The sequence below is a fragment of the Aptenodytes forsteri genome, unplaced genomic scaffold (genome assembly GCF_000699145.1).
Source record: "Aptenodytes forsteri isolate BGI_AS27 unplaced genomic scaffold, ASM69914v1 Scaffold164, whole genome shotgun sequence".
Classification (NCBI taxonomy): Eukaryota; Metazoa; Chordata; class Aves; order Sphenisciformes; family Spheniscidae; genus Aptenodytes; species Aptenodytes forsteri.
The window spans coordinates 5,822,125-5,834,365 of NW_008795527.1; the positions used below are offsets into that span (position 1 = coordinate 5,822,125).

General features: G+C 35.8%; 1 protein-coding gene across 1 annotated transcript in view; it reads left to right on the top strand.

Annotated features, from left to right (window-relative positions):
• Positions 1 to 3,827: 3,827 nt before the first annotated feature.
• Positions 3,828 to 12,241, top strand: part of ISPD (isoprenoid synthase domain containing) — a 121,916-nt gene continuing 113,502 nt past the window's right edge. The window contains exon 1 of the mRNA XM_009282064.2: positions 3,828 to 4,142. Coding sequence (XP_009280339.2) covers positions 3,828 to 4,142 — 315 coding nt within the window. The remainder of the gene's footprint in view (positions 4,143 to 12,241) is intronic.

Below are 12,241 nucleotides of genomic sequence, written 5' to 3' on the forward strand. Positions count from 1 at the left end.
ATCATAGCAAACAATCCAATTGTTTTAGCTTTATGAAGGTATCTTTGTTATCTTGTCTGACTAATAAGGAACACTTTCTTTCAGGAAAAAATGGATGGCTTTTGTACATGAGATGTTCAAAATGTCCTTAATGTACCTGTGAAACTTTTCAGACTTAAAAGCTCCCTGCTTCCATTTTTGTACTGTAAAAGATACATATGTATTCATATATTTTTTTAAAATATCAACAGACATAACAAAGCTGTTAGAGAGCAAAAGGAGGTTATGCTTGCATTCTGCAAATGCATTTTGTGAATGACAAAAGAACTTGACAGTTCTTTTTCTCATTTGGCGCTTGAATAATAAGATCAGCAAAAGTAATATAATGATTTATCTTGTACCTCTGAAGAGTTTCTGTGGCAGTGAAAGATTGTATCTCACACTACTAGAGCCATCTCAGCAGTGACTGCCTGCTTCTGGCCTTGTTTTCCTGATACAACTGCTGATTTCAGTAGGTTATATGTTAAATAGGTTGTTACTACTGGTCTGAGTAAGAGTTGCAAGAAACTGAGTGTGAGTATTTAAGCCTTATGTCAGATTTCAGGCTCAGCGCTGGTTTGTCTGTGAGTGAACTGATAGAAGGTTAAACCTCAGTCACATCTGTACCTGAGCATGCCATTTAGGTGATACAGTCTCAGAGCATAACTCATTGGTTATTTAATTTCCTCTGCAGTCTGTGTTGTGAAGCCATGTAATAGCTTAATCTGTTGCTGAGCTAATGAGCTCCTTTACTTTGAGTTCTAGCTCAGCTAATATAAGTGTATGTACTTTTGTTTGAAATTTAATGAAACAGTACTGTTTTCTGCTAGGTCGGTCTGTCTGTAGGTGATGACCAGAAGGACAGTCGCAGGAAACAAACATACAGTCCTTTTCTGCCTCATTGTTCTCCTTCTACTGATACTGAGGTCCTCCCAAGGCAGTTGTAAAGTGATTATAACTGGGGTTGTTACTTTTGTTTCATTTGATCAGACCTGATTTTCCACTTTAGAACTACAGCCTATGTTGTATGGAAGCACTAGAGTTCTGTATTTAGTGCTTGTTAAAGCACATTGGGGTACAGTATTCTGATCTTTTTCACGCCTTGTGCTGATTCTTTCTGAAGCTTGCGTTATCTTGATCTAATATTACGGTTATAAAATGGAAAGTTATTTTTAAACTGATTTTGAGCAGGTCCTGAGCTTCTTCCTATTTTAGTATGAAATCTTTCTGAAGAAAAGGGTGTGACAAATTGAGGGAGGGGAAAAAAAAAAAATCTATTTACTGCCAGATTGAGGGTATACTGATATCTTTCTACTTCATTAAAACACTTTGCAACATTTCCATGAACAGGTCTTTAAAAGAGTAAGCACCTGTGTGGTGCACAGTTCTCATTCTTGAAAATTTGTAGCATACTCTACTGAATTAGTAGTTTTCATGAGTTTTGGTGGGACATGTTAGGCTTCAAAGCCTAAGCTGTTCTTGTACCTAATCAATCTAGATGATACCTTTATACTCTTATATGAATAGGTTGCATCTCTAAATCCCAGCTCAAATTATAGAACATTATTCCAGAACGAGTTTAAGGAGGACATACTCAAGTTTATAAATGTGTTTATCCAGACACAGGGTGGAGCTGTGACCGCATCCTGTCACTTTTTGGTGTATTGTACCACTGGAGGCCTTAAGCCATTCCACCCTCCCTGTGCAGAGATTTATCATAGGCTGGCCAGTACTTCTGTTCTCTTCCCTTCTTCTCAGAAGATGCTGCATACTACCCAGTTGCCTCATAATCTGTTTAATTTGGCTCCAGAATGGGAAATGTCAGTGCTCTTCTTACACAGTCACTGGTGAATGTGCAGACTGTCCACTGTTTCTGGGAACTGTGTAAGGCTATAGTCTTTCTGTAAAGAGTTCTGCAGAGCTCTTATTCTCCTTTACTGTGAAATAGCTCTTCCTGAATTTTGCTTTATTTAAATGACTGACCCTCAATATTCAAAAGAAGAACTGAGATGAATCCAATTAGTTTGCTCTAGTTCTGAGTTGAATTCATGCAGAGGTGCTAAGTTTTGTGGCTAAATGTAAGACAATGCCAGAACTCATTTGAGAGATTTGAAAACCTTTTGATGAACCTGTGGTGAGTGACAAGTTGAAATGAAACTTGAAACCATATGACTTCAGATTTTAGATTTGAACAACTTCAATACTTAAAAAAAATGCTGGGAATATGTTGGTTTGGCTGTATTTTCTGCCTTTGTTAATAGTAAAATGAACATAAGGACAAATATTTTTCTTTTGAATAATGCTAATAGCTTTAGTAGCTAATAGCTACCATTTATACCATAGCTTCCATTTATTTTATTTTTAATAGTTATTTTAAAATTTATTGAAATGATTTTCCATGGAGTTCTATTAATTACAAAAAAAACATACGGAAGGTGGAAGATGCTCTGTTGTGTCACATAGTTCTAGGGGAGTGATTTGTATCACAGATGACTGCTTTTGGAGTAAGGATAGTTCCTAGGCAATGCCTTCTCGTGCTATTGCAGAAACCAATACCTTGAGTCTGTATATTTCTGAACTGTAAATTCCTTACTCTTATTTTTCTGACTGGAAGTATTTAATACCTTAGTCTGTCTTGTGTCTGCAAAATTAGTTTCAATACCTCTACTAGTTTTAGTTGAGAGAATATATCTTACTTGTCTCCCTTCCTAGTTGGATGTATAGGCTACACATGAGTAACTTTACTATAGTAAATAATAAATTGTTTTTGTAATCATTGCTGATCTGATGAGTTTCTTGTCTGTCATGCTAAAAAACCCTCCTGTCATCTTTGGAGACACAGAAAGGAAATAAAAGAATTTTAAATCCTTGTTTATGCTCTCTACATAGCATTTAGGAAATAAGTAACTCAAATAGCTGAATTTGAATTATGGTGTTTCCGTTATTTTGAAGTACGGTATGCCACATGCAACTATAATTTGTATTTCTAGGTCCTTTGACACAAGTCAGCCTAACTTCAGTTATGACTGGTTTTCATCTTGTGGGTTGTGGGTCATTCTCCCCCCACACCACCCCTCACTTGTAGAGCTAGGCTGATACCAACAGTAGAAGCTTGAAGTTCTCTAAAAATATGCTTTTCATATTTATGGTAATTTTACCTAGCATAGCTATGTTTTTACATTTTGCTAGCTTCCTAGAACAGAAGCCTTTGTGTGTGTGTGTATATATATGTATTTTTTGCAAACTACCAGTATAATGTTTCTTGTCAATATTCAAGTGTCAGTTTTGATTCATTAGCAATTTGTCAATTACTGCTCATGCCTGTCTTGATAGTGGTCTTTGTTTCAGAGTTCTTGATCTTCTTATTCACTTGCACACAGTGTACTGCACAGTAGAACATGGAGTATTCCAAGTCCCAGGATTTACCAATTTATTGGAGGCTGAGTTTAGAGAAAGCCAAAATAACAGACTGTAGTTGATTGATTTAGAAGTTACATTTGAAGCTAGGAATGAGGCTGGAGTAAGAAATGTTTTGAAAGCTTTTCAAAGGGTTGTCAGAAGGTGTGCTTTTTTCCCCTCTGCAAACCGGTTGTTGGAAGCAAGTCCCTTCCCAGAATTCCAGTTACTTTGGTTGACATCCATGTATTGGTAGAGATCCTCTCATGTAGCTCTCTAGGGGTGGAGTGCTAATACACACACAAAAACCATGGACCTGAGTATATTGAGAGATGCTTTATTTAGCCATCTTGAATTTCTTTTGATATGAATTTTTGTTTCAAGGAGATATCTGTACTTTTATTTAGTCATTCATGTCTGCTTTCTCTCTTTGTACTGTTTCTTCTAGGATAAGTTGGATATCTGACATTATTGTGGTGGTCTCTCCTGAAAATATTGAAACAATGAAGTCTATCATTGAAAAATATGGCCACAAAAGAGTTATGATAGTAAAAGGTGGAATAACTCGTCACCGGTCAATCTTCAATGGACTGAAAGTATTTGCAGAGAATGAATTTTCCAACCATCTGCTCCAGAAACCAGAAGTAGTGATTATCCATGATGCTGTGAGGCCATTTGTTGAAGAAGATATTCTTTCAAAAGTGGTTATGGCTGCTAAAGAACATGGGGTATGTACTATACAGCAATGCAACTCTGCAGTGTTCTTTGTATTGTACAGTGTAAAATCATGATTGGAAAAATGAGGATTTTTCTAGCAATTATATTAATGTATTATGTTGATTTTTAAGTAGAACAAATTCAGAATCCCTATTATGCAGAGAGGTCGGATGGGGTAGGGAGACATTTTTAAATGCCGCAGGCGTTATTTGCTACGGGGAATAATTATTGCCATAGAGACTATAGTAAGAGATTGAATTAATCAGCGATTTGTTAGTTGAAAGGTAGATTACATAATGAAAGTTTACCTTTTTTCCATGCAGGATTCTCACCTAATGCTAGAGTGGTTCAGTTAGTGATTACTAATAGTAGCCAAAGAGTACTGCATTGGTTGACTCACAAACTTTGTGTTTTCATCTCAAACTTATATGCAAATCCTAAATAAGTGGCAAGAGAGGTATATCTGTATTAATGCTAAATTTTTCTAGAATCTGTAAGCATTGCAAACTGCTGGGGAAAAGGGGGAAGCAGGAAGCCTCCAACTGTAGGTTGGAGATCCTCCTGGTCGTCACTGCATCTGAGGACTGGGAATATTCATAGGAACCGGAAAGATTTCTGAGAAAGTAAGTGAGATGTGGAGGGGAGGAGTTGGTAGAAGTTGTGTTATGCAAGTAGAATGGTAGTTATTAAAGGCATGCACTAGCAACAAGAGGAACTGGTGGATAAACTGGCTGGCTAAGACAGAGATGTAAGAAATCACGACTTAGCTGCAGGCTTGTTTGTACAATTTGCTCTCTTTACCTTGTACTTCAGTTCTCCGTTAATAAGATAGTAGAATGCTCCCCTACTTTAAGGAGACAATTTGAGGTAGAAGTCATTAGTGACAGCAGATTGTTTGGATATTAGAAAGCTAGGAAAATCTACCACTGTTTGTCTTTTCAGGAAGTCAGGTAAGAGAGAAGCTAATTGATAGATTATTTGCAACTTTGACAGTGGAATAAAGAGTCCAAAGAATGAATTGTGGTATTTCCTTAGCGCTCCTCCACCTTTTTTTGAAAGCTCATAGTGTAGAAGGGGAATGTATGACTTGTTAAAATATTTATTATGAAAATTAAATTATATAAGGTCTCTCAGAACATTATGTTAGAAATCTAAACCTATTGAGCTTCTTACTGTATTTGCAACTTTGACAGTGGAATAAAGAGTCCAAAGAATGAATTGTGGTATTTCCTTAGCGCTCCTCCACCTTTTTTTGAAAGCTCATAGTGTAGAAGGGGAATGTATGACTTGTTAAAATATTTATTATGAAAATTAAATTATATAAGGTCTCTCAGAACATTATGTTAGAAATCTAAACCTATTGAGCTTCTTACTATAGTAGGCCTATACTTTTGTAGATTGGCTTAATAAGAAACAGCAATAAAATAGAAACTCCGCTCTATAGTTTTCAGTGATAAAGAACATAAGTTTCCAGTCATTAAAACTTAAATTCTGTTAGAATTTTAAAAAAGTTTTTGACCTTTCTCATATAGCACAAAATAGCATTCCAGAATTGATTCTCTGCCAAAGACTTTAAAATAGATCCCCATTGTAAATCTGTTTTAAATGCGATTCTTAGAGTAGTAGAAGAATGGGGTTAATTGTACTGATGTTGGGTTGAAATGAGAATAACTGTTTTCTGAATGTGTTGGTGTTTAGGTGTCTTTGCGTGTCACAGTATATCACATCTCATTTGTCTTTGTGTTTAATTTTTTTAACTTGTTCACTTTTTCTTGAAACTTGTGTGATTTTAATGTAATATTTTTTCCTGGTTTTCTTTTTAATTGGGTGTAAGACGTTTTCAGTAAAACGGCGGGGAACTAAGGCAATCTCCATTGACTTTCTCAAGGCAGTGTACTCTAGTTCATCTGAACTTCTGACTGGTAAATATTTCCTTACCTAGATCACTGAAGTATCATTTGATCTTAAAAAGGTGATCTTATACATTTGTCACAGTCTTTTCCATTGTATGATGTGTGTCTGAAACATGTGTGGTATTTATTGGCTCTGTGGTGGCTTCCTGTGTTGGCTTACTGAATTCAGTGAGGCTAGGCCATCAGAGAAATAGACTCCAAAAGCTGTTAGCTATTGATGTTACCTGACAAAGTAATTGATTTAAGGAACATAAGAACTTCATTTTATGTAACAAATTAGAAAAGCTTCCTGCCAGAGAGAGGTGGCTTTCTTCACTTGACAACTACAGAATTCTGAAGAACTGAATGACTGGAAAGCCAAGACTCTTTCTCAAAACTGACATGCATGGTTTTGAATATCAGAAAAAATTTGATAGAGAGAAGCTATCACCTTTAGTTCTTCCTATAGTCAAATTCTTTGCATATCTAAAAGGGAGTCAATTCTTCAATCTTTCAGTACAAAAAGTAATTACTTCCTTTTGCATTATGTAGAAAGGTACAAAACCTGGCAGAAACATCATATTAAATCACTAGTGTAATAGGGGTAATGCTCTATTGTTGTTCATCTGCATACCATATAGATACCATAATTAGGAGAAGCTTTAATGTTCTTTAAAATGGCAATTGATCAAGTAAGTTATTGCACTTCTAGCTGCCAATTGTCAGACAAATAAACTGCTTTATTACACTTACTAATCAGTTTGTTATTTGCCTGTAGGAATCAAAATGTGCACCTTATCCAGAACTAATAAATTATGCCTTAAATCCCCTAAACAATCCCTTGATTATATGAAAAATATTACTTTGTAACCAATTAAATTCCACTTATGCTTTTGGAATAATTTTGTAATTTTAATTACATGTTTCTAGAAACAAATTCTTTATTGCTAGTAAAAGTTAGGAAAAGTAGAAGCTTCAGAAGGCATCAGTCCAAAGCCTTTAGCAATATTTCATTGGCAACATTGCATTTTAAACAACATAACTAAAAAGAAAAATGCTTACAAGAAAAAAAATCAGGAAGGCGGGGGGAAACTTGTCAGCTCTGCTATTGAGAGTTAGGAAAAAAAAAAGCACATAGTCAAACACTTTTTCTTTCTGTAGTTAACGTAAACTAGATTTGAAAGTATAGTTTACTTCTTTGAAAGGACTGAATCAAAACGGCATTCTTAAAAGCTGGTTTCTGGAAGCTGTCTAACATGATTACTTTATTCTCAGCTTTAGCAAGGATCTGAACAAAGCATACATGCCAATACAGATGTACTTTGCTACTCGGTCTCGTGGACTCTTACTCACATACACAATCAGTCAAAATAATACCCCCAGACAGAAAACACTACATATTGTGCTCAGTCTGTTCCTGTCTCTGAGTTTCCTCAGACTCAGTGCTGTGGTTATCAGTCTTACTGTTATGGGAAGGCTGGAGCAGAAAACATGCACCCATACACATGCTGTTCTTTCACCCAGTTAGATAGTAAAATAAAATGCTTTATGTATGATTGTTGAGTTGCATTAGCAAAGTGTGGTGGGTGGCAAACCAAAAAACACCTCTCTTTCTCCACGGAGGTGAAGGAGGACTTGGGTGGATAAATAGGCTGATCTGGTGTGGTATATTGGAATGGGGACGGCAATGCTGGAGCAGTTCTGCTCACTCTGTCCTTTGTTCTTTTTCTCTTAGAAGCAATTATCTTTTTATGTTTTCCTATCTCCTTTGTTTTTGCCATATATGGAATATTTTACACATGATCTTTGTCATCTTTGTTATACTCAAAGACTGATTTTTAGCCAGCTGTAAAGGCTGCATCAGTAACAGACCATTTTTGATTCATATTTATACACTGAGTCATCTGAAGTCGTCCTGTGCCTGTGTTCTCAGAGGTTCTGCTTTCATTGTGTGCTTGATACTCCGGGGGGCTCCTGCTGTCCTGTCAGATACTTGTGCAAAAGCAGAATCAAGAGCTGATGACATGCTACCATCTTGACATGACTTTTATTCCACTGATGGAATGAGTTCTGTAGTTTAGGAGACTGACTTATGTCAATGTAAAAATACATATTAATGAATTGTAGGGTGTTATATAGCAAAGTTAAAGAAAACAACATTTGAAGAGCTACATTATTGTGAAGATCAGAATCTGTTCAGTAGCCCTGAAACTTTCCTGAATGTGTGAAGAAATCAAGTGTGGTTTTGCTGCTGTACGGAAAGTAGTTATACAACGCATTATTCCATTTTCAATTCTGTTTCCAATAGTTATCCATTACTACATACTGATGTTTCCATAGCTTATGGCATTATTGGTCCCATAGAAAGTTATAACCTTCTCAGCCAAGTCGTTAATTGTTTTCTGTGTTGAATGGAGAACTAATGTATTGTTAGCAAATACTTGAAGTATTGTCCTAACAAGATGTAGTGTTTGGTGGTGCGAAAGCACTGGTAAGGGGAGAAACAACTCTGTCATTTCCCAGTCTCAATTTAAGTGATTTAGATGATTCACTGCATTCATTAGGAAGGATGCAATTCAACCAACTGAAATACATAAATCATAGACAGAAACTTAAATTATAATCTCCCTTTCTTCTTTGCAGCATTTCTGTGTTGTACTAACAGAGCCAGCTGTGCCTAATACAACTAGTATTTAATCCTTTTTAAAAAGGTGACTTGATCCCACATTTTTTTACTTCTGGAAGTCTACACATACAGTAATTTTTACCTTTTTTTTAGATAGGATTAGGTTATCCTGGAAATAAATTTTGAGCATAGCTTCCTGTACTTAAGTGGTTGCTGAGGTCATTTTTATGTAATGTCTATAAAATATACCTCCTTCAAATTTAGAGAAACTACATATGACACCACTGTTGATTTGAGGCTGATTAAAATCTGTATGCTTCATCTGAGAAAATAATATGGCTTTGGAAAATGAAGCAGCCTTTAGCAAAGATGTGTCTGTTTAGTCACTCAGATTTCTCCTTCCTGCAGCAGATCAAAGAAGTAAAGAACAGTTCCTTAAAATAAGGGAAATCTCAGCTTGTCCAGCATGTGTGAGGAGCTGAATAAAGTCCTTGGATCATTCTAGCTGCTTCTACATGGCAAGCTCTGGAAGAGATTCTTAGCCATATCTCTCCGGCTAAGGATTAGACATGCACACCTCAAGTTTTTCCTTTTTTCACCAAATACTGCACTGAAAAGAAATCTGAGTTTTCATCCAGAAATGCCCTCAGCTGCATTTTGGCTGAGTTTGTGATCTGGGTGGCTGTGGCAAGGACATCACCAGCCCTGCAGGTTAGGTGAATCTTCTGAAAGCCAACTTGGCCTGTTTCATATGCTGTAATGGTTTGCTGGACTGGTTCTGTGCTTATCCTCCTGTTCCCAAGAAAGTAAGTGGGTTGTGGTACAGGTAGAACTAAAACTGCCTTGAGGAGCATTGGAGCATGTAGGAGAGAATTCATGAGGTATCAAATTCATACATACATGTATTAGAGTCACTATTAGAGCTAAACTCGCATGGTAAGGTATAACAATCCATTTTACAAGGCCCTTGATAACAGAGGAGGTCTTAGATGAAGCTTGTATAAAGAGATGACTTGAAACTTTGAATCTGGGCTGTAAGAGAAAGAAGCTCGGGTGCAAGGTTTCCTGCAAGGAGAGGACACAAGCAGTTTTGGGAGAAGCAGCTGAGTGAATTCAGAAGGCAAAGACATTTGATAAGCAGGTGCAGAGCTGCTTAGGGAACTGCATGACCATGTACTATAGTGCCTGTGGCTTTGATGCCTCAGGACTGTGTGTGTGGGAAAGAGTTATTAATTAAATGTTGCAGTTTTGCATTTGGTTGATTTAATTGTGCAAGAGTCCTCCTACAACACCTCAAGATTTTTTTTTTCTTCTTTCTTCATAATGTGATGCAAATCATGTGTTTAATGATATGCAGTGGATCAGTAGCATTCACATCATGATATTGCTGATTTTGTAATGATGTAGACTTTCTGGAGGTAAAATATAACTTCTTAACTGTAACTGTAACTCCTGTGGCAGTAGTTTCAAGGTTTCTACTCCACTGAATACAAATCTTAACTCCTCTTTATATTGATTTACTCTAATATGCAAAATGTTTTGTGGCACAGTGCACTCTCACTGATAGCTTTTTGCAATGTAAATCAATAATTAGGGTAAGAAAGATGGCTTGCTGACTAAGATGTTTCATTACTTGTTAATGCAAGATAATACTATGCAGTCAAAGTAAAATAAATAGTCTTGTTAATTTTAGAGGCAAAAATGATTGTTTTTGTGATTCATTAATTTTTATAGTAAATATCCTGTTGAGTTTTTGCCACCTAGATTGCAGTATAGCACTAGTTAAAACAAGAAAGCGCTGGTAGCTCATCTTATTATCATCTTATGTTGAATGAATTTCACATGTTATAGAATCCATTGTAATTGTGTATAATATACAACTACTTCTGACAACTGAAAGGATTAAATATGTCATAAGAAAGTCTTGAAGCACTATACCAGCATGTGCTGCTCTTTAGGTGAGGGATGCTATGTGTGATCTGGATCATATACTTAGTATGGATCCTTGGTAGCATTATGCAGACTTTATACAAACTTTGAAGTACTTTAAAAAAAAACTATCAAGAAGAAAACAAAACAAAACCTTAATAAATGAGAACACATTGTTAAACATTACCAGTCATTGCACTGTGACAAAAATTAGCTGAATAAGTTGACTAAGGTAATAAGACCTTATTTGGCTAATAATATGATAAAATGTATTTTACTGAATGTACAGTACTATTGTATTTATAGAAAACATGAACTTCCTCGACTATTCTTGAATTTCTCACAAGGAATGCACAGATAAGGAATGTACTAGAAGAAATGCTTTTTAATTTGTATGATACCATTAAAAACTTATATATTGGTTTAATCCTGCTAACTTTTGTAATTTTATTCTTTATGGTATTAAATAGTTCATCTGACTTATGGCAGGGATTTATGATACAAAAACAACAAACAACATAAACAACATATTTTCAATCTGCTGCTTTTTAAAAATCCAATTTTAATGTGAAATCAAATGTTCACATAAATCAGTTGTACCATTGTTTGCAGTACTGCTCTTTGCTTTTTCTTAGTGCGTATGTACATTCTTCATTGTGCTGCTTTTCCACTTTCAGTATGTTCTTGAGCTTGTTTTCAGTGCTGTGTGTTGAAAAATTGCAGCTTGTGATATGCCTAGTTCTGCTTTCTTCCTCCATGTCATATATATATATATTTTCAGTTGCGTATTCCTGTCATCCTGTCCTTGTGGGATGTCCTGTCTTTTTGAGGGGAATCTTTTTGATTTTCTTTGAGAAATGTTACTTTTTCCACAGAATAACATTTAGAATTTAGCATGATGTTGATTAGATCAAAACGATATTTACTGACGCTTAGAGGTAAATGCTTTAAATACAAAAGAACAGAAATTACGTACAGTAAAAAAGAATATGTGCAGTCTTAATTTTTGAGCAACAGTTTCTGTTATTGGTAATCTTCTTTAGTTTGCTATAGCTAATTGGGGCTCTGACATGTCTTGATGTACATGTACTATCCCCAGTTACTCAGATAGCATGTTCTGATAAAGGTGACCTCATTAGAAGAAATGTTTTCTTTTTCTTAAACAGTGTCATAAATATACATTACATTTGTTTAAGGCATCCTGTGTCTTTGAAGTCAGTTCAATGTACAACATAGTGTCAGCTCATTAACATTGGATCAAAGTGTATATTAAATTTCTGATTAAACATCCCCTCTTTTGCAGCTAGGAATAAACACAATTATAACTTCTTCCTTCCTGGTGTTGGTTTAAGATTAACATGTGCCCAATTTTAGTGAGTTCGACTGTTGCTCCTAGCCAGCTGGGTAAACAGACTTTAAGGAAATTAGGTGAAGTTTAGCATACAAGCCTTTTTTCGTAGTGTTCAAAACTCCTTACATCTGTGCTAATTAACCTTCTTTTTGTCTGGCTGATGATTAGGTTTAATATGTGTTACACCAGGCTTGTTTAACATTTCAGCCAGTGCTGTCCTTGGGCAATTAAAAGCTGCCAGTACAAATATGTCAAGATAGCTGGAGCTGGACTGGTTGGTGATACTGCCTACATAGAAGAAATTTTAGTGGG